Genomic DNA, 24,107 nt, shown 5'->3' on the forward strand with positions numbered 1-24,107 from the left:
AATTAGCTTAGCTCGCATTAAAGTAACTAGGTGTACTACCCGGCTTCGCCCAGGACTTGGATCCACCACGCCCGGCCGCCATTGTCTCCCCAGTGGCGATGTTCACACACCACAGCAGTTACTCGTTTGAGGCTGAGTCGACCTAGGGGAGGCCCAGGAGCGGTTTAAATAATCGTCACCGGTGGTGGCCGTGAGCGGGATACGAACTCGGGTCGCCGGGTTCATAGCACTACACTACAATGCGTTACGCTTCCACGTACGCGGGTCACATGACAGATTTGACGTCACAGATCACTTGCCGTGCTAAAAATATATGCATTATTGAGCTCCCCCCCCCCCCCCCCCAAAAGTGTATTTTTATAATTTTTGCATGGTGTACAGTCTGGAAAGTACCCACATTGCTAATTTCCAGTTTGCATATTGGGAAGTACGCTAAACAATTGGAACAGACACACATATTCACAATTTTTATGTATATGTAGATAAGAATGGCTTATGACCGGATCGATCGAAATATGCCCGTCTGATAAGATCTCAGAAAGGAGAGTGCTTGGATAGGTGACCCCCATTCTTAACAGGTGTGATAGGCTGCAGAGCTTCGATGAGAGCATCGGAGAACAATGCAACGAAATCTACTGCTTTCCTGGACTGTACTATGCTTGGATGGGCAACCAGCATACATGACAGATGTTATAGGCAGCAGAGGGGCCCTGTTGAGATGCAACAGATGGAAATGCAGCGAAATTCGCCAACCCACGCTGATCAGCGTGATCGAGTACGGTAAAAAAAAACTACCATGGGACCTCAAATCATAGATCACATTACCACCAACTAGGGCAACATTTTTAGTGGTTTGTAAAATACATAATGTGGTTCCGTCGATCGATGTTTAATATTTTAAATCTCCTCCGGTTCCACCCATCCACCCACCCCTTTTTCTGCTCCTACCCCTTTTTCGAAACAGTAAATGAAGGACTGTAAACCTTACATTCTGCCTTCATCACTTGACAAAGGTTACCACCACCAATCACGGCGGGTCATGTATGGGGGGTGGTGCTCTGAGTCGCTGATTTAACGTCTGAAGCTGCTTTGAAGCGAATCCTCATCAGAAGCCATGCCTCCCTGGCTGCAACAACAGCTGCTGCTGCTGCTGATCGTGCCTTGTATCGTATTCGTGCCGGTGGCTGCCGATGTTTGCCTCGATGGCAAGCACTGCGGGTCTGCCCAGTGCTGCCTCTATTCGTCCGGGTGGGATTGCTGCCGCTGGGAGAAGGTACGTGCTTACGTAGCAATGTTTCGGCATGAATGTGATCGATAGGAATGCTACAAAGGGTTACGGTTTTGTGGTGTGTTTAAATCGTATCCTTACAAATGCATGTTAGTGTATCACCCGACCACACACAATTCCATTGTTGCCATGAACACCGCCTACTCATCCGGAAAAAAAAAAAACATCTTACTAATCTTATTAACGTATCCATGTCTGCGTGCTATACAGTATTGCTTGTGTTGATCAAATACAAATATTTATATATTGCTTTGATTAAATATTCAGCCGATTGTTATATCATGGCAATGTTATAGTTGGTGAAGGAGGAGGCCAGGATTGGTTCAGGTTTCACTTACGACTGATGTTAGCCGTGTCCCGGAATCGTTGTGCACCACGTGTTTGAAGGGGGGTTCAGTGTTTGAAGGGGGGGGGGGGTTCAGTGTTTGAAGGGGGGGGGGGGGTTCAGTGTTTGAAGGGGGGGGGTTCAGTGTTTGAAGGGGGGGGGGGGTTCAGTGTTTGAAGGGGGGGCGGGTTCAGTGTTTGAAGGGGGGGTTCAATGTGTATTGGGTACACCACGTGTTTGAAGGGGGGGTTCAGTGTTTGAAGGGGGGGGGGGGGGTTCAATGTGTAAGGGGGGCACCACGTGTTTGAAGGGGGGGGGTTCAGTGTTTGAAGGGGGGGGGGTCAGTGTGTAAGGGGTACACCACGTGTTTGAAGGGAAGGGGGGGTTCAGTGTTTGAAGGGGGGGCGGGTTCAGTGTTTGAAGGGGGGGGTTCAGTGTTTGAAGGGGGGGGGGGTTCAATGTGTATTGGGTACACCACGTGTTTTGAAGGGGGGGGGGGGTTCAGTGTTTGAAGGGGGGGGTTCAGTGTTTGAAGGGGGGGGGTTCAATGTGTAAGGGGTGCACCACGTGTTTTGAAGGGGGGGAGGGGGGTTCAACAGAGGCGTAGCTAGGATATTTTGCGCCCGGGGACGAACTATAAAATTGGCGCCCCCCCCCCCCCCCCTGTTTAATCACATTTTCCTATTACATCGAATAAGGAATAACAATTTAAATTTTAATGAAACATTGGATTTAAAGAAGCAAATTTATAGAAATTATATTACATGGCTCACTCAGTCACTGTCGTAGACTGGTTGACATAGTCTACAAAAGATTAATTTTTCTTGATTTCACTGTCGCAAACTGGTCAATCACGTAATCAAAATCTGTTTTTTTCAATGTTTCTCTTTCAACGCTAAGAAGAACAAGATCGCCGAGACGATCTTGTCCGTTTGAAGCACGCAAATACGACAAAATAAGTTTCAATTTGCTGAACGACCGCTCACAGCTTGCAATTGAAACTGCTATTGTTAGTAAAATTTGCAGTGAATTTCGCAAATTCGGAAATATGTCGTCTCCATAAAACACAATGAAACCAAGAAGATCCAAAGGAGTTTCTGGTAGAACTTCATTCCGGTTACTGAGCGGCATTTTGTAATCTCCAATTTCTGTGAAAAGTTCGTGGCCATTGATGTAGGTGTCATAGAAATTTCCAAAATTTGTGCAATTTCCAGCAGAAATCCAAATTTTATGTTCAGGTCTTTTAGTCGTAAAAACCGTGTTGACATCTCCTGTTGAAGTCGATAAAATACGCTCTTCATAACGCGCACAATTTCTTCGTCTGCTGAAAGTCCTGCATCTCTTGCCAGTTCTCCTGGCATCTACCGACGTCGCCTAATTCTTCTGTCCACATCGATCCCCCAGGCTGTGCATCTTGTTTTGGCGTTTTCTACAGAAACTTGGCTCAAATCATCACGAAGCTTGACAAATTCATGCTCCAAAGATTCAAGATCAGTTGCTGCTTCCTTGAAATTCATAGTAGGATCCTGTAAGCACTTCTGAACACGATCATTTTTCCCAAGAATGACATTCCAGAAATGTAATAAAACTATGAAGTTAAAATTTAATACGCATGCCTGTAACTGTTCTGCATCACTTCTAGTTTCAGGCGTCATAGTTACGTCCTCCGATAATTTGTCTAGCAGCCCTACCAGTTCATCTAGTCCTTCATAGATAGCTTTAACAGCTTCTGATCGTGCACTCCAGCGTGTTTCAGACTCCCACTTTACTGTGATGGGCACAGCTTTTTTTTAACTCTTCCCAACGAATTGTTGAACGAGAGAAAAACAAATATGTACTTTCAACTGTTCCAAAAAATGTGACGATAAATGGATCCTGTTTAGCTGAGTGTACTCCTGCTAAGTTTAAGCTGTGGTTGTCAAAGTTGACAAACAATGCTCTGTGATTGTTGTCACATATTCGTTGTTGAAGGCCAGATATATGCCCAGTCATCACAGCAGCATTGTCATAGCATTGTGCCCGACAGTCGGCTAGAGGTATGTTGTCAAATTTCAGTCTCTCGACGATGACTCTCTCTTGGCTTGCTGCATCTTTTGCATGTATCTCGATATAACCTAAACATGATTCTTTGATAGTTACTTTTTTAGTTTGAAAATCCACATCCACAAATCTTATGACCTGAGAAAGCTGTTCCCGATGTCCTAGATCAGGAGTTGAGTCAAGTAAGATACCGTAGTACTTGTTTTTCCTGATATCACTCAACAATTGGTTCTTTACAGTCAACGCAAGTATGTGGATAAATTCATTCTGGATTTACGGTGACAAATAAGAAACTGATCCCGGATTTTCTCCTGCGTGCTGTACGTGTTTTGCTAACGATGGGTCATACTGAGCAACGAGTTTGATCAGCGGCGAGAAAGTTTCCAACATTTCTATCCACATCCGCATTCAGATTTTCCTCATGGCCACGTAGTGCCAAATTTTGTGAAACCAGAAACTTAATACAGGTGAGTATTCAAATATAAGGTACGAGCGACGTACACGTATAGGTGAGCCTTGTAGCAAATGCTGCTAAATGAAGGCCACGCTATGTTGACGTGCGTGGGCTGCTCCGGCTGCTGCAGCCGCCTGGAGCGTAGTGGTGTCACTAATAAGAACTAAAAAATTTACCCGTAAAAACAAAGTTTTTCACTCTAAATCCTTTATATGCGTGGCGGCTAGAGTTCTCTAGTCCTGTGGCTTGAGATGGCTGCCACCTATGGGTCAGATGATTGTCTGCCAGCATTAAGCAATTGGTAATTAAATATTTAATTTGTTTTCCCTAAACAGTGTAAGATTTTGGAAAAAAAATTTCACGAAAATGTATTGTCACACACAACGAGTCTGTGTGGAAAATGTCAGCTCGATTGGATCACGGGAAGTGGGTTAAAAAACGACCGAAAGATTTGCACGGTCGTAAGCAAGCAAGCACGCAAGCAAGCGAACTTAATATAAAGGATTTAAAAATTAATCCGTAAAAACAAAGTTTTTCACTATAAATCCTTTATATGCGTGGCGGCAAGAGTCCTCTCATCCTCTGGCTTGAGATGGCTGCCACCTATGGGTATTTAAAAATGTTTCCCTAAACAGTGTAAAATTTTGGAAAAAAATTTCACGAAAATTTATTGTCACGCACAACGAGTCTGTGTGCAAAATGTCAGCTCGATTGGATCACGGGAAGTGGGTTAAAAAACGACCGAAAGATTTGCACGGTCGCAAGCAAGCAAGCGAACTTAATATAAAGGATTTAAAAACAGGCCGTCGTAGTTTCCGCCACCAAAAAACAGGCCAGTGACTAAGGCTAAAAGACTGCGCCTGTCTGTTGTTTGGGACGTTCTTCCATGTAAGTTCTTAATAGGCGCGCGTACCAAAATGTAATTACATGACATGTAGGCTGTGTGTGGCGGGATATATAAACTTTTTGGTTGAGGTGTAGATTTGTGCAGTAGTTTCAGGCTGCCGCGCCCGCCGCAATAAGTTATAATGTCACGTTGTAAGCCTCATTTTGGCACCCCTTTACCTTGGCGCCCGGGGACATATGTACCCCCCTGCCCCCCCCCTCTGGGGTTCAATGTGTATTGGGTGCACTTACAGTATTATGTTGACAGTAGCAAGTAGATAACATTCATTGGCGAGTTAAGCAGGGATTATATTTTTTATATACGAACCCTCGACATTCACGATCACGTAAATTGCGAAAACATCAAAGTGTATGTGTCGTGGTTTAACGCGCAAATATTCGAGCTGCGTGCAAGAAGAGCATCATCATGGCAATGTCAAGAGCAGCCAGGGTCGGGATGATTGTCTTGCATGTTTGTATATTGAATTTCTTTCGCACCGTACGTAACCAACCGTGCTGATGCGTGTATCCAACAGCAAATATTCAAAATGCAAAACAGGCAATTGTTGTTATAAATAGCTGACCATCACTGTACGGTAATAGAATACGGCACAGGTGAAAGATGAAACCCCTGAATTAAATTGATTGCTCGCACCACTGCTGCATGGCTGGGTGGCCTCCACTCGAGAGAGCGAGTCCTTTTCGAGGGTGTTTGGCAGAGGTGTGGACTCGAGTCAGACTCGAGTCATGAATTTGATGACTTCAGACTCGACTTGGACTTGCATAACAATGACTTTGTCCCACCTCTGAGGTGTGGACTCGAGTCATGTGACTTGGACTCGAGTCAGACTCGAGTCATGAATTTGATGACTTCAGACTCGACTTGGACTTGCATAACAATGACTTTGTCCCACCTCTGGTGTTTGGCCTACTCTTCCACACACTTTGCCCCACAGGGTGTTACAACTGACGCGCCAGGAGATCGTACTGTCCGTCTTCTAACTCCAGTGATACATACAGTGAGGGAAAAAAGTATTTGATCCCCTGCTGATGTTGTACGTTTGCCCACTTACAAAGAAATGATCAGTCTATAATTTTTATGGTAGGTTTATTTGAACAATGAGAGACAGAATAACAACAACAAAATCCAGAAAAACGCATGTCAAACATGTTATAAATTGATTTGCATTTTAATGAGGGAAATAAGTATTTTACCCCCTCTCAATCAGAAAGATTTCCCTCACTGTATCTCATCTCGGGAGCATCTTATCCAGTGTAATAGAACGCATTTTAATTCAGTATTCCATGCAGAACATAGTACATTGCAGTGATGAACAAGATTACGAGCAATTAGGACTTTCCCGTTTCTGACTTGTTTAACGGATTTGAACACTTCCATAGAATAAAAACAAATAAGCTCGACAAAGCTTCCGTAACAAATGTCATTTTCCTGGTGACAACTGTGTGTCCAAACTCGGCTTTAAATATTTAAAAACGAAATCCCCTTATAGATTCGCAGCGTCTTTTCGAAGTTGACGTTACATGTACCCCTGATGTCATTCGAAATGCGCAGGCCAATGTTTGCCAGCATCGTGGTCCAAATTTGCTAAATTGGAAGAGTTACAATTTACTCAATTAGGATCACACATCTACATCATCCCCTACTGTGCAACTACTGCAGACTATACTATGAGACCTCCTTTACCAGTGGCAAAATATAGTAATAGTTTTTTACCCTTTCAACTTGTACAAAAAAAGGTGTCAGTTTTTGTACCAGTTGAAAGGGTAAAAACCTACTAGCTGTACTACCCGGCTTCGCCCGGGACTTGTATCCACCACGGCCGGCCGCCTTTGTCTCCCCAGTGGCGATGTTAATACGCCACACCAGTTACTCGTTTTGCGGCTGAGTCCCTCCCTCACCACTCTCCCTCCCTCACCACTGTCCCTCCCTCACCACTCTCCCTCCCTCACCACTCTCCCTCCCTCACCACTCACGCACGGCCGCCTTTGTCTCCCCAGTGGCGATGTTAATACGCCACACCAGTTACTCGTTTGAGGCTGAGTCGACCTAGGGGAGGTTCAAATAATCGTCACCGGTGGTGGCCGTGAGCGGGAATGGAACTCGGTTCGCCGGGTTTGTAGCGCAGCGTAGCGTTAAGCACTACACCCACCGCTCCTCACACACCACACACGCACAGACACACACACAGACACACACACAGACACACACACAGACACACACACAGACACACACACAGACACACACACAGACACACACAGACAGACACAGACAGACACACACACACACAGACAGCACGCTAAGCACTACACTACCGCTCCCCACACACCACACACAGACACACACACAGACACACACACAGACACACACACACAGACACAGACAGCACGCTAAGCACTACACTACCGTTCCCCCTACACAACACACGCGCGCGCGTCCATAGGTACACATACACGCGCTTGCTGCAGACACACACGACTTTCAGGGTGCGCACGGCAGTAAACGACTGCAATAATAAAGCGGCAATGCTGCGCGAGGAACGCCTTAGACCTGCAAGACATTTGTGTAATGCGAGCGTAAACACACAAACACATACAAACACATACACACACATACATACACACACATACACACAAACACATACACACACATACACACACATACATACACACAGACATACACATACACACAAACACACACATACATACACACAAACACATACACAATACACACAGACATACATGCAGACACACAGAGACACACATAACACACATACATACACACACATACATACACAGAAACACATACACACACACATACATACACACAAACACATACACACACGTACATACACACATACATACAGACACACAGACATAGACATAAACACATAAAAAAAACCCACATACATACACACACAGACATACACACAAACACATACACACACATACATACACAGAGACAAACACATACACACAAACACACACATACATGCAGACACACAGACACACACATAACACACATACGTACACACGCATACATACACAGAAACACATACACACACATACATACACACACACATACATGCACACAAACACATGCACACACGTACATACACACATACATACAGACACGCAGACATACACATAAAGACATACAAAAAAACCGACATACATACACACACACATACACACAAACACATACACACACATACATACACACATACATAGAGACACACAGACATACACATAAACACATACACACATACACATGACCCGGCTTCGCCCGGGACTTGGATCCACGATGGCCGGCCGCCTTTGTCTCCCCAGTGACGATGTTCACACACGACAGCAGTTACGCGTTTGAGGCTGAGTCGACCTAGGGGAGGCCCAGGTCCGTTTCAAATAATCGTCAGCGGTGGTGGGCGTGAGTTGGAATGGAACTGGGGTCGCTCAACCAGCTTAATGACTATTTGTACAAAGAACATATAAAGAATCGATTATAATAACCAGGCTACAGTCCACATTATAGATTGGCAGTACACGCACTCAGCTTCATAAGCAGGCTAGAGTGTACATGATAGAGTGGCAGTACGCTCACCGAGTTTAATAAGCAGGCTACAGTCTACATGATAGACTGGCAGTACGCTGACCCAGCTTAATGACTATTTGTACAGTGAACATTTAAGTAATCGATTGTTGGCGCGTTGGGTTTAAAAGTAATATAAATTGCACACATTGTGGTGGGGGTGGAGTGAATAGTAGGAAAAACTTTGATGAATTTACCTCAGAGTGGCGTGGTGGGTGTCGAGGCCTAGTAGCGTGCAGAGCCTGCGGCCTCGCCAAAATTGTCCAGCCGGCAAAGGCAGGGTACGGGTGGCGTGCCTTCCCCCCCCCCTCAGCGCTCTAACAATACTGTGTAATGGCTATTATTATTTAATTATTTACGGAGCCTATGAAAGTGGCGAAGGCGTGGCTAGCCGTTGGCAGGGGCAACTGCCGTCCAATGAAACTGCAGCCCTTGGCGAAGGCGTCGCTAGCCGTTGCCAGGTCCAATGAAAGCGGCGAAGGCGTCGCTAGCCGTTGCCAGGGGCAACCGCCGTCCAATGAAAGTGCGTATGGTCCGAAATCCACACACAGACAGACAGACATGCACGATTTTATATATATAGATTACTATACTGCAGATTATGTCCGTCAAACATAGTGCTTCGTTTTTGGCTCGCACTATAAGTGCAAATTATTATAAGATATATGAGACAGCTGTAATTTCATACTCTTCTCACAATCCTGTATTCGGAGCAATAAAAACTATTTTTTTTATTTCACAAGATGAGGACCACTGACCATATTTTGCTATTTTTAAATCCTTTATATTAAGTTCACTTGCTTGCTTGCTTACGACCGTGTAAATCTTTCGGTCGTTTTTTAACCCACTTCCCGTGATCCAACCGAGCTGACATTTTGCACACAGACTCGTTGTGCGTGACAATTTATTTTCGTGAAAAATTTTTTTTCCAAAATTTTACACTTTTTAGGTACATTTTTTTTATATTTAATTACCAATTGCTTAATGGTGGCAGGCAATCATCTGACCCATAGGTGGCAGCCACCTCAAGCCAGAGGACGAGAGGACTCTAGCCGCCCATTTCAAAGACCAATGTGGGCTGGGTTGTGGCCCATTGAACACGCATATAAAGGATTTATAGTGAAAAACTTTGTTTTTACGGGTTAATTTTTTCAAAAGCGACCGAGCCACAAATGATATGTTGAAACAAGCACAAGCCTGCGGCGTCTCCCAACAGGCTGGTCAAGTAAATCGTTATGATCCACTCACACAGCGTGCGGTGGGCCTTAATCCAGCAATGGATTTAAGCACCCAAAAAAACACAGTACTAATGTAATTAGAACCGTGTGCATTGTTTGTCAGATTTAATTTTCAAAGAACTCGCCTTCAACTACTTATTAACGGAATGGCTTGAGACACGATCGGATGTACGGCTGATAGTGATTTCCGATTAAAAAAGAACGCGAATAGCTTCGCTGTACTTGAGGACTTTCACTATGTCGAATAATAGCTTCTTTACGCGGCTTTCACTTAAAACTTTCACTCTACAAACCTTTTTGACGATCCCGCGATGTCACTTTAATGTGAATGAATGGAAATGTATCTAAACTGCCGTTGTGACATTGACATTCACTTCTAAGAGTTATGACTTATTAATCAGTGAAAGAACCGTTAGGATTATTTGGAAGCTCTTACGGGGTCTTAGGTTTCAAGTTTCATTGATTAGGTAAAGCCCTGTGAGCCATGCGGCTCTGGAGTCGGGTGCAACCGCAACAAACAAAATATGAATACAGACCATCTTAAAGCGACGGAGCGCACCCCGGGAGTGCGAGCCTCAGGCGGCCATCAGTGGAGACAGCACGGGGCTCCCTCAGGGCAGCAGTGGACAGAGCACGGCTCTGCCTCACTCTCACTCACCCGTGGTCATGTGACGCACTTCAACCAATCCGGGGGCGTACATGTTTGGGAGGGGCGCACCTCTGGTTGGCTGCTTGCTCGCGGTCACGTGACGCACTTCAACCAATCCGTGCCGCGTCAATCACAGAATCACAGAATGACAGAGCTGGGTGTTTATATATTAGCATTCATCGCAGCCAAATACTCTAAACGCACGAAAGGAATAACCGGAGGACCTGGAGAAAAATCCACGCGACCACGGGGAGATCATGCAAAATCCAAATATAGAAGCGTCAGGGTCGGGATCGAACCCACGACCTCCTGTATACCAGACGAGGGAGATAACATCTCGCCACCATGGCGCTGTAATATGATTTCATTGTACCATGGCGCTGTAATATGATTTCATTGTACCACAGCGCCCTGAATATAAGTAATATGCTTCTTCTACGCGTTTGCTCCACTCACATGGGGTCCGCTGTCCTTGCCAACTTTCTCCACGCTGTCCTGTCCTGCGCCATCTCTCTTTCCGCTCCTCGGGCCACCATGTCTGATTGCACCACATCGCCCCCCCCCCCACCTCTTTTTCTGCCTTCCTATTGATCTCTTTCCTTTAACTTGCATCACTTGCACCTTCTGACCCAATCCTGTTGTCTCTCAACATGACCGAACCACACCATTCTTTTCTCTAATCTTCTCTGTGATTTCTACCACCTTGGGTCTTCCTTCACTTCTTCATTTCTGACCCTGTCCTTCCTTGTCAAACCCAACATCCACTGAAGATTGTGCTTATATGACCTGAGAGACACCTGTCACATTTAAGGCTGCCCTTTCAAAAGCCTCAAGCTAGTCTCACTGTCCCACCCCAAAATCTGTCAACGAATACGAAAGCTGTGCTTGTTCTGCCTCAAGGCAGGTATGGGGGTGTGTGTACACAGGAATTTTCTGTTTTGGATGTTGAGTTTGGTCACGTGACCAGGAAGTTACGATTTAAGATTCCATCTCAGCCACGCGGCAGAGTGTCAGCTATTACACAGAGTAGAAAATGGTGGCACAAATAGTGTCCCAGTGAAGACAGGTTCAACTGCTCATTGTGGGACTTTAAGAAGCATTGTCTGTAAGTTAATTAATGTTCTTATAATGCTGGGAATGCTGTTATAATGTTAGAATGACCGTTATAATTCTGTAAATGCCTTTTATAATGCTGTTAAATTGTTATGATAAATATGAGGCCTAGTTAACGAAGCCTGCAACGTTCCTTTGTGAATGTTACTTGTAATTGAATAAGTCAAGTCAGACTCGTACCCATGTAACCTTATTGCGATCTTGAGAGCAAGGATGATGAAATATCTCATCCACAGTTCAGTGTTATGTATGGTGCTGTACATTTGGGCTTCAGTATGGTGATTACACGATGTGCCCTTACTTAACACAGTAGCTTACTCTCTTGTATAGCAATTCAGTACTAATGTCGGTGCCTGGTCCATCCAGGATCTATTGTTGAGTTTCATGTTATCTAAGACAATGTTATGATGCTGTAGTGTCCATTCATTGTATTGATATTTCCGAGTATTAACAGATGTTGTATTTGTGCTGTGTTTTTCCATCAGTTTTACCTCGTTCAATTCATTAAATACGTTTGGAGTCGGATGTTCACCCTGGCTCTGAAGGTTTATTGAATGCGAGGTTATCTACTCGGATAGTGGTGCAACGCAACGCACAGCGAGGCCGAGACAGTGCTGCTACAAAGATGTCAATGTAGGTGCATGGTTGTAGCGTGGAACCGGTCAAGTATGACGTCCCAGAAATGCCATGAACACCATCTCTAAGGTGTCCATTTTAGCACATAGTCCAGCAGCCTCAATTCGAGTATCTCTTTTCTCATTATCATCCTTGCACATACCACCGAAGGCCTCTCTAATGTGGGTGTAATTTCTCCATGGTGCCTTTGTTGACTCGGCCCGAGCACTTCGAGTACTGGACAGCGATTTTAATGTCAGTCTGACATCTGTCTTCCGAAAGACTTTCCCCCATCTGTGTGTGGATGAAGAGCAAAATGTGCACAGTGACTGCAACATGTAAAAAACTCGTCGGCCTCTGGGCTACTGCCATCTAAGGTGTTAACACTAAGTTAAGTGAATGCGCTGCGCAAGGCACATACATCAGGTGGGCCTGTAGCCCATTGTATTTTCCTGACATGTTGCTTACATTGTCATATGACTGACCTCTACAGTTTGAGAGGTCCAACCCAAGGCCCTCCACCTTTAAAGTCACAGTCTGCTAAACTTTTACAAGTGTAATAAAGGACTCGGTCACTGTGTCTGTCTTCGTTGTCCTTTATTCGGGTTCTTTACACTTGTCCCACACGGCTCTCTCTCAGAGACTCCCCCGCTTGGCAGCCCGATGCTGCCGTCGCTCCCGTAGCCTCTCACTCCACTCTGATGCAGCTCCGCTGCTGATCTCCTCGTGCAGGCCTCCGGCTGCCCTCACTGCAGCCTCAACCGGCTCCCCGTTCCTCCGTGCTCGGTCACCGCTGGCCGACGGTGCCGAGTCTTATCCTGGGTGTGTGGCGATCTCGCCACCCTCCAACCTCCGCCCTGCGTGGCCTCACTCTATATCTCTCTCCAACTCTCTCCCTGCTCTTCCGGTTTCTCCCCCTTAAGACTTGATCCCTCTCTCCCACGTGACCTAACTCCTCCCCCCGTGACGTCACATCCGCGAGGCCGTTTACGCCCGCATTACACAAGTGTGGCTCTCAATTGGCTCCACTAAGAATGAGTCAAATTGTGATAGCAATTCTAGGATGCTAAGGAAATTACCATTATTGTTTGACCCACACCGTTCATCATCTCCCCTAAACGTAAGTCCTCTTTCACCCAAGAACTTGATCATTGCTACAACTCTTTTCAATATGTCCCTCCAGTATTTACGTTCCCCATCAAGTTGCTACATGAGATCTGCATCTATAGCACTGCCCTTTGTCCGCTGATGCAAGGCAAGCATGCATGATCTGTGTTCTGCACTCTTTTCGTGCTCCCCTATTCTTTCAGAGTGCTTCCAGTCACTAAACCCCTGACTAAAGCCATGAGCTTGCTGGAGAACAGTTTCCATGCAAAACAGTACACACAACCTGTTCAGGGTGAGTACAGTAGCCACTGTCTAGAAACCTGCCCATTTGGCAATATACAGTTCAGAAGTTCATTGTTGAAACCTCTAGTCTTTCCATCAAGCGCTCTATCTCGGACTGAAGTTGGGTATTTTTCACTGCGGTTTTGGAAGGGGACTGTTCCTCTTTCATTAAGCATTGACTTAACAATGTCACTGGAAATGCTTTGCCATAATGCAGGGTCAGTGACCTCATAGCACCAGGAATGGCTTGGTTGCTGATTTGATTCTTGTGAACTGCCTAACTGCTCCTGAGGTGGAAATGATGGTTCTTGTATACCATTAGCTGTTGAGGGTTCACCTTAAAAGGATGGCTCTGGGGGAGTGACAACATTACTGGAAACTGAACTAGTGCTAGTTCCTTCCTCACAGCTGACAATAGTCGCAGACGTCTTGGGAGCAACCACGGGGAGATCACCGAAGCCCTGCTAGGGCTGGTACTATGCCCAGTAACTGGGCTGCACATAATGACAACACATCCGTCGTGGCCTCGCAGACCCGGCACCACAAAGTCACATTCGCAGTCACTACATCTGTAACATGATTACAATATGATACGGATTGTGAGTCGTTTTTATTTTCTGGAGGGATTTAAATAATTTTCTGTCATGAAATTACGACAGGAGTGCAAATTGAAAGAACCAAGAAGATAAGAGCACTTTTAAAATTAACCTTTGTGAGTCTTCTGTATTTCTTACTCCCAACCCTTCAGTGTGGCCATTACTGTGTAGACTGTATGCGAGTTATAGCTGGTGTAGAGCGGTACCCAGCCAGCAGCCAGCCAGGAAACTCGAGGCATACATTATTTTTATTAATAGTAGTATGATGTCACAAATACCAAATGTACTCGACAATGTTGTGTTATTATTTAAATTTCGATTTAAAGCTTCCGTGACTGCAAGGATTCATCTTCTTGGTTCTTTCGGTAAAGTCACGTAGAAGGGAAGTAATAAAATAATAAAAATAAAACATATTTTATTACTTCCCTTCTACGTGACTTTACCGAAAGAACCAAGAAGTTATTATTTAAAGTTATGTTCGTTGCTTAAGCCCAGTATAACAACCAAGCTGTGTTTCACCTTCAGATTGCGTTAATCTGCTGTGTGGCAAAGCTGCAGATTATCGAGCGCTTTTCACTTTATCATGCCCATGCATTCCTCCTTCCCCCTGTAGCGTGACCATGACCTCTGCTCATACACAAAGGGTAACTGTATATGCAGTTACCCACACGCACTCGAAAGCGAACATGTTTAAACGCCGCTGCACAGAATGAGACACCAATGCGATCTGCTTTATATTTTACACATTAAGCTCATCGCTTAATTTAACGATTGTTTTCCCCCAACTATTAAATGTGTACGGGAGGGCTGGTGCTGAGCCTTGCGTAGTTTGGCGTTGCACTTCCCTTAATGCGCCCAAACATCTCCTCCATCCGATACTTGTCGGCAATGGTTAATGTGCGTTGTGTTGAACTTATTTTGGTAGCGTGTACGGCCATACCATCGTCGTTCGGAGGTGCGGCGTTGTTCAAAAACAACCTACAGACCGACGTTGGGAGGCAGTGAGAGAGATAGGGGGGAAGGAGTGAGAAAGATAGGGGGGGACTGAGTGATTTGAGAGGGGAGCGCATTGCGGGTCTGCTCTTCTGATCAATGACGAGGTGGTGAATTCTCAGAGACCATGGCCCTCTGGCAGCAGAGACAACAGCAGCAGCGGTTGTTGCTGCTGCTGCTGCTGCTCGTGCCTTGTAACGTCTTCGTGCCGGTGGCTGCTGATGTTTGCCTCGATGGAAAGAACTGCGGCACTGCCCAGTGCTGCCTCTATTCGTCCGGGTGGGATTGCTGCCGCTGGGAGAAGGCAAGTGGGGAGCAGTGGGTTTAAGTGCATCTGCATTGTTGTCAACCAGTACGGTTTTTACTTCGTATTCTTTGTACAGGGAAATTGAGTTTTCAGGTCCATACGGCGTACAACCGTTTCAATACAGGCAATTTTGTTCTTAATTCTAGATTTGAAGCTTTCGTGACTGCAATGATTCATATTCTTAGTTTTTTTCGGTAAAGTCACGTAGGTAAAAACATAAAAAGTAAAATAAAATAAAAATCACGACGTTTCGGAGGCAACACAAGCTTCCGTCTTCAGGTGGTACCGTCACAGCCACGACAGCTGTATCAAGTAAATGAGAGATTGCAGGAGCTACCACTCCGTTTATATAATGGTTGGAGAAGGTGGTGGGGCAAGGGCCGCATACTTTTTATGAATATGGTAAGGTGAGGCTTAAGACTAAGAATATACTGCATAACAAAGGCTGAGCCTTTGGTAACAAAGGCTGAGCCTTTGTTATGGAGAGGTGCGGTTTGTGACTCAACCTGTGACAGGGAGACCACCACTAAACATGGTAAAACTGTAATGGTTGTCTGTCAAATAAGATTGGCAAATAAGTGTAGTTAAATCTTTTTTTTATTTTATTTTACTTTTTAATGTTTTTACCTACGTGACTTTACCGAAAAAAACCTAAGAATATGAATTTTGTTCTTGTCTATTTTTTTGTGTTTCTCGCTTGTGATGGGACTTTGTAGGATGAACGTTGAGATTTGCAAGGGGCGCGGAGTGACAAATAAGGTCTGAATTGGTCTGTAATAAGGTTAGGGCACTGATAAGGGGTTGACAGGTATGTAAATGTGTGAAACTATATCGTGCATGAGTCATTGGTGGATAATCAATTATGAATCTGGCAATATATAAAATGACTATGACAACATTTACATCTTATGTTAACTTGAAACGATATAAATAAAATGAACTTCTAAACGCATTGATCGTACGCAACGTAGCTTTCCAAGAATGACTGGCGAGCGCAAACATTGTGTAATGCATGCAGAGGCGTCCGTTGACATTTTTTTTATTATGCGTATATGGCTGAATTGAACACTCTATACCTTTTTAGTGCCGTGAATAACTCCACCTCTGCAAACGTGCCGAGTAGTGGTCTGGGTGTAGGAGGGAGACATTCAAAACCACATATCACCAGTGCTGGCCTTCTTAGACTGGTTCCCGGAAAGGCAAAGAATCGGTTTCAAGATGTTACTGTGAACTTTTAAAGCATTGAGATCTCACACCGACTTATTTTCGACACCTGTTGCATCCTCACTACCATTTCAAAACCTACGCCCCTCGGATCGTGGCATGTGTATTGTCAGGGGTCGGACGTCAGAGGCCGCACTAAAGGCCCAGGGGCCACCTTGCAATGAAGAACACTGCGCTGTGAAATCACTCATCTATAACACCGTATTTATCCTTTTAAACCTTGAGCGGACAGCACTATGAAACAAGACGGTGTCCGCTGTACTTGATAGGTAGCACTCGGTTGTTGAAAGAGGTGAAGCATCCGTGTGCAGCCAGTTGCAGGCAAGTGCGAGGTTCACCGTGAGGCAAAGGCCTCACTCGGTCTTGACCGGTCCAATTATGCAAGAGTACTCTCAGAACAGCCACGCACAACTCCAAAGTTGTCCGTTTCTCCAGGCAGGTCTTCTGGATTCTCTTGATAACGTTCCACGTTGTTGTAAGGCATTTTTTGGTGAGGCTGGGAGCAATATGTCTGAAGATAGCGGGCACCTCATGGCCTCTCGAACAGAATGTCTTCTGTCACCGGAAGACTCAACCAAAGGGGAACCTGCTTCTGGAGGCTATGGCTTGTCACCACTCCATATTTATTCATGAAATATCTGCCGACTCTTCCAGGAGAGCCCCCTCCTCCTACCCGTTAAGGACATTGTGGCCATATGATGACAGTCCATCATTCTAAACAGTGGGATGTTTCTTTGTGTGTGCTACGTGTTCTCATCCTGGAACAGATTGCTGAAGATAGTGACGTCATTCCAGCAGTCGCTCTCCCTCCTGCGGAATCTGAAGACTCCATCGACTGCTCCGGCCCCATCTGCTTGCACAGTGGAGAACCACTCTGCTGTCCTGCCCCAGCAGTACGTGGCTCATGCAGTAATGCCTTACAGCATTAAGCATCGATTTGAAAGACTCATAAACTGTTCAACGTACAACTGAGCCATGCCAGGGCCGTGCTGAGCATCCCTCGTGTGGCTCAGAAGGCACCAAGTTGTTTTTCCACTGCAAAAGTTGGGCCGTGGCACTAACGTCAATTGCAACAAATGAGTCGAATCACGTGTAGAAGACATGGTGATGCTGTCTCTTCACAGTGTACTGACATCACATGCAATGAACATGTCATTTCTGGCCTTGCTTGACTCTGAGAAAGGCCAGGTGTTTCGTGAGGCCAGTTTTATCACAGTCTAGTTCCAGCTTGCCAAAGCAAATAATTTTATAATCAATAGATTTTCAGTTTATTTAAACATTTTTTTACTTCTAGATCAATATCTTCAGCCTGTGATGTGTACTATGCCAGAGAAAGCAAAGATAGATGTATGAGGTGTAAATGTATAAGGTTTACTCCCAGCCATAAATTAAAGGTAGTTTAACTGCAACCACAGTGGTACATAAGGCTGCAGAACTGACATGTGATTCAACAATGTGTTTGCTTTTGGATTTGGGGAGCTCACATGCATATATACTTGTGCTGATGAAAGATGGAGCACTTTAAACATGACTGGGGCCTATTCTAGAAACATAATTATCCTGACGTGTCATCAGCAGTGTGGTGTGTCAACAGCATTCAGAGCTATAACATGCCACACGACTCATTTATTATTTTGCCATAGTAAATGCTAAATTAACAGGATTCTGAATGGATTGCGCAACAGGAGAGTGCACACCTTCCAATCGGAAGGTTACAAGTTCAGATCCCAGTCGGCTGTTAACCGAACTCTTCAGCAACAGTGGTTGTCCTTTTTGTGTATATTTTCTCCTGCCATTGGAGTGTGGACTTTCCACCACTGGCTCAGAACTGCAAACAGAAATGAGCATGGTTTTGCACTCAGCTGAGCAGGAAACCACTTTGAGTTGAACATCATATAACCCTGATAGTGAATGGGATTACTGCCTCTATGTTACAGTGTTAAAATACTCTCAACCTTTTCATCTTGATTTTGTTGCAAACATCTGATATACTCGTGAATCGATCTTGGCTTTATGCTGCCCAGGGTGTTTGCTGTACCGATGGAAGAGCATGCTGTGCTGCAGACAACACATGCATCACTGTTGAGGACATGCATGTGTGTTACCCTGAAGGTGGCTGGAAACGCACAGGTATTTGCTGACAATGCATGCATACATGCCAACACATGTACAGGCAAGTAAATAAAAGACACGATCCTTCATTTCACAAATGTTTTCTTTAAACTCGTGTGCATGAAAGTACACAGTACATTCCTAAGAAAAGGTATGTGTTTAAACAAACTAACTTTGCTTATAGGTTAGTGCTGAACTGTCACCGCTTATATCCTGGGTTTGAATCCAGGCAAACTTCCTGTGATTAAACTAGTTATAGATAGATATAGATATATTATTTATTTTAGCAGAAAAGCCCCAATAAGAGCTCTATTTCATGGGTGTTCCACGATGGTACAGACGTTGTAGAGTACACATTTTAGTTACATAATCACGGTCGTGATACAAACATAATTTTGGCACATGATTTACATCCTTACAAAAATAGGGAACTGGTCAAAAATGTGCAAACAAACCAAAGCATGTCTAAATCCTTTGACAAACAAAAAGGAAGGAGAATTAAGGCCATTCAACACAAATGTCATGCGTTCAGTCACGAATGACTGCATTCACACACAAAACACATCTCATTAAACGTATTTCTGCAGTTTGGCTAAATTCCAGCTACGAGCATTAAAACATCGGTTTATTATCATGCAAAGGACATTACTGCTGGTGGCAGAGCAGATGAGAAAGGGTTGCCCCTTACTGTATATACCAGAGTTCACTTGGTTATGTTTTTATTGTGACAAAAAACCCGAGCCTAGTACAACGCGCCAGAGGCCGCTGGGAGGGGAACAGAAAAACTGCCGGGGGGTGGGGGAGCGGGGTCTAGTCGGCAGGGCAGGGCCGTTCTTAAAGGAGAGAGTGTTTGACCTGCTGCCGTGCGTGGGTGGGGCATTAAAGTTTAAATGTGGGGGGAGAAAAGAGAGGCGAGAAATAACGAACATGCTAAGATGGGGGAGGGGGGGGTAATAAAGGAACGCTCTACAAATATAATTTACACGCAGCTTACGGGCGGATGTTAACTTCCCTTCATTCTTGGGCCTGTCTCCATTCGTCCGTTGAAGGGGTATGCCCCTCTTTTTACCCGTTCCCCATCTGCCGACCTCCTCAACCCTTCCCATCATGTTAGACTCCATAGGAAGGGGGACAACCTTGTCTCAAATTCCCATTATTTTCCTTTATGCTTGTGGCTCAGGTGCTCAATGCCTGCTTGGGCTAACAGGATGTTGTGCCAATGTTTCCATGAGGGAGGGGTTCATGGTCCTTCCAGTTATCCAGAATGGCTTTCCTGTTTATAATGTTGAAGGTTGGGAGTAGGGCATGTTGGTGTCTCGAACGGACATTGGGTTTCGGGCTCCACAGGGTAGTTTAAACTGATCGGGAGGGGTTGGTGCCGCAGATGTCGTTAAAAAAGGCCTCGATCTCCTGGGATAGTTTCGTGACATCTGGGCATGATGAAAAGGCGTGCAAGTGGGATTGCACTGTGCCTGGGGGCATCTAGGGTAATTGGTGGGGGGGGGGGGGACCGCCATGAATTTCCCTGCTCTTTCGTTTGCCACGTAAGTGCCGTGCATACATTTCTACTGTATGAGCCTCAGTGGCATTGACCTTGGGCCAGATCTCGGGACTTGCCAGATTTGAGACCTCTTTTGCGATGGAACCTCTTGGGACAGGCTCCTATTCCAGAACTTTGTGGTCGCTAGTCTGTTGCCGGCACCCTCCCCGCCTAACAAACAGTATGCCTGTGAAAGTCTGTATTTAGCCTTTGGCTCTTTAAGCCAGTCTATGATTGGGTGAGGAGATCTGTTTTTATTTTGTAAAAACAAATTTGGAGTATTACTGCTGCCATTGAATTCACTCATACGAACTGTTTGTATTCATCCTTCATATGTTCAGGTCAGCCGACAAGTGCAAGCCCAAAACAGCATCAGGAAGGTTGCATGGATGACAGAGGCTGTCCTAAGGACAAACATTGCCAGAGAGTGAGTGGCAGTCATCAGGGCGAGTGCCAACTCTCAGCCGAGGTCAACCCCTGGGCAAAGATGGAGGTGGCACTGCCCACCCTTACGACAACTGCTGCAGCTGTTGTCACCAAGGCTGCTTCCCTGCCCTGGGAGAAGCAAGCGACCAGTGTCTCATGTGCAAATCGCCGGTACTGCCCCGGCGACAGCACATGCTGTCGCCTCCCGGCTGGATCGTGGGGATGCTGCGGTGTGCCAAACGTAAGTGTCTGCCCGCTTGTCACTGCTGCAGCTCATCATCGCATTCTGGAAGCATTAATGCAGACACTGCTCCCATATGTTAAATATTTCAATGCAGTGACATGACTGGAGCGCTATGCTACGGTGCCTGACTGAATTTCAACTATTTTATTGTAACGAAGCTTCATATTCATGTTGGACAGCCCAGGGTACGCATAGCCTAGTACGTTTCTGCATTAGATCTCCTTGTATTTTTAGCTTGCGTCCTTTATGTTTTTGGAGATTCTGGTGTGCAAACATGTGTCGGTCTCCCTCGGACAATATACAGCAGCAGTGTTGGGGCCACTTGTCCATGAGAGCATTACCCAGCAGCAGGGGAGGGCTTGGGCCCCACCTACTAGAAAGCAGTGCAGCTCTGCTGATGCTAGTTCCTCTATAAATCATAATGACCTCCCTGAACTTCGCAAACTGTGCCTTGAGCAGCCGCAACCTTGTGCCTAGCTGCTCCATCATTGACTCATCTGCCCAATCTATTAATAATAAAGATTATTTGAAGCTTTCATGACTGCAGGAATCCATACACGTTGGTTCTTTCGGTAAAGTCACGTAGGTATAAAATAAAATAAATCGCGACGTTTCGATCGCAACACAAGCGGTCATCCGAAGGCGGTTCAGCAGTTCCACTGCTAGATTATATTTTTTCCACCTGAGGACGACCGCTTGTGTTGCAATCGAAACGTCGTGTTTTATTTTATTTTATACCTACGTGACTTTACCGAAAGAACCAAAGAGTATGTAATAATAAAGGTTTTTGGGTTAGATCCCGTGTTATTTATGTGTCGCAACCCTCCACTACCCGACACGGCCAATCAGTATAAAATGTGTCACGTTGACAAAAGACAAATATTTCACCACTTTAGCCCACCGGTGCGTTGAAGAGTGGATCCATAACATTTACAATTTGAGTCCGACATTTCGCTGAAAATTACATCCAGCATCTTCGGGCGATTTGCCAGAATAGTGAATGCTTCCATGTATTCATACATCCAGAATGATGACGTGGTAGTTGTATGAGTATATTTCATTCATTCGATCAGGATCTAGTTTTAGAATGCAACATTTGCAATTTATTTTAAACGTAACTTAAATGTTCGTAATAAGGTTTTATTACGATTAGAGACTTATTAATAGAAAACCGTTGAAATTGATCAAAGGATTCCGAAAAGTTGGCATTTGTAATGCAGCATTGGTCATGTTACATTTAACATTGCAAATGTAGCATCGCTTCCTCATCAAATTAACAAAAATATACTCTTAAAACTGCCAGTTGGTCATTCTGCATTATTTTGTGGACATGAGTGATGCTTTATTTTGTATGTGTGTACACACACTTTACTTTCAGGCGGTGTGCTGTGCTGACGGGGTGCACTGCTGCCCAGCTGGTCACGTGTGCATGGAGAAGTATTGTATGAAATCCAGCGAGGAAAATTCTGTGTTGGTGAAACCATAAGGATTTCATACTGTGGCAGCCCAACTTCTCAACAGCTACATCCTTATGGAACTTTCCACCAGTGCTGAAGTTGTATGCATCAAAAGCCACCTCCCATCAATGCCCCGGCTCCAATTTTAACACACAGTGAAACTCCTTATGTACCCTCCTATTATTTGAGTGAAATTGTTCACGCCTTAGCGTTGTCCATCTGTCCATCGGGTCATAATTATCTGGAAAACATTTGTCAAAAATGTAATGTTAATATAAAGTTGTGTTGCTATTACGAACGTATCCTGCAGCAAAGCATTTAAATTGATCGAGGGGGTTTCTGAGAAATTGGCTGAAAACACCAAGTGATTGTGAAGAAACCTTTCAGTCAAGGCACACCTCGCCTCATTTACTGATGACATCATTACTTCGTGAGATCAACTCATCATGTGTGGGAATCCTGTCTTGATATCACAACTCATGTGCTTGAAAGAAATTGTTATTTTTGATAATTAAACATTTTTTAAGGACATGCTTGTAGGAAAGCGTCACGTATTCAATGTGTATGCATGATTTTTCCTCTGTTAATATTGCTCGTGTGTTTTTTGCACGGATAAGAGGAGTAACTCAGAATTAATGGCAATGAATTCATAAATTCATCATTCGAGTGTTGGTCATGGCTAACAGTGACAAGTGATATATTAACCAGCTGCGAGTTTTTAGCCAACCCACATTGTGAGCAGCAAAAAAAAGTGCAGTAATTTGCTTTGTTGTACTGTACTATGCCCACCTTCACTAACCTGCACTAGCCAGCATGGTGAAGTGTATTAACTTAATCCTCACAACGAAGATATGATCAGCACTGGTGTGGGGGGGGGGGGCAGTGGTAAGGAATCTAACTCCGATTAAAAGGTTCATAGCACAGTATACCAATCACTGTGCCACTGCTCCCCATATTTAATTTAATAATTGAAAATATTACATTTATAACTAAACTTCCCTAAACCTCCACCAATAAAGTACACTCTTGCACACCTACCGTGAGTCTTTTATGTTCATAAAATGTGTCGGTGCTGGGGGAATTATATATGGATTGGAATTAAAACTTCACGGGAAGGGTGTTCTAATTCTATTCTTGAGTATGATGGCAATATCTTCCATGAGCTAATACCCAATGTCGAGGTCTATTAGCCACGACAGGGCTTCTGGAGATAGTTTTGTTATTTCTCCTTTGATGGAGCGCAGACGACAGGTGTTAACTCTTCGGTTCATAGCTTGGATCACACTCGCAGTGTGGCTTGTCTTTCATTTGCTATTCATGAAGACGTGTGCATTAGCCTGTTGATGCTGCTATATAGTTGATGGTACCTGTACACCATTGTTTTCGAGGAATGTTCAAGTCGGGTGCAATGTTTTGGTTCTGAAATGGGGCGTTTATTCTGAAAGGTGTTTTAATGGGACCCGAGGAGGTCTCATTGGATCGATCACTTTGGATGATCCTCAAGTGATTTAGTCAGGGGAGCTGTCCAGCGACCAACAGAATCGGGGGGAGGGGGGGGGTAATAGGGATGAGTGGGCGCTGTAATTAAGGGGCAGGTGGTGCAAA

The 24,107-nt window shown here is 44.9% G+C and overlaps 1 protein-coding gene across 2 annotated transcripts; it reads left to right on the forward strand.

Annotated features, from left to right (window-relative positions):
- Positions 1-959: 959 nt before the first annotated feature.
- LOC133343392 (progranulin-like) lies at positions 960-23,539 on the forward strand. Of its 2 annotated transcripts, none has more exons than XM_061552976.1 (5): positions 960-1,273; positions 17,491-17,616; positions 18,748-18,853; positions 20,717-21,042; positions 22,424-23,539. In XM_061552976.1, the coding sequence occupies exons 1-5, from the start codon at positions 1,115-1,117 to the stop codon at positions 22,529-22,531; spliced, it is 825 nt and encodes a 274-aa protein (XP_061408960.1). In that variant the 5' UTR covers positions 960-1,114; the 3' UTR covers positions 22,532-23,539. The 2 variants fall into 2 exon arrangements, with proteins under 2 accessions (XP_061408960.1, XP_061408958.1); XM_061552974.1 differs by lacking the exon at positions 960-1,273 and adding an exon at positions 15,318-15,496.
- Positions 23,540-24,107: the final 568 nt, after the last annotated feature.

This window comes from Lethenteron reissneri, chromosome 17 (genome assembly GCF_015708825.2).
Source record: "Lethenteron reissneri isolate LAM-NWPU_2019-01 chromosome 17, ASM1570882v1, whole genome shotgun sequence".
Classification (NCBI taxonomy): Eukaryota; Metazoa; Chordata; class Hyperoartia; order Petromyzontiformes; family Petromyzontidae; genus Lethenteron; species Lethenteron reissneri.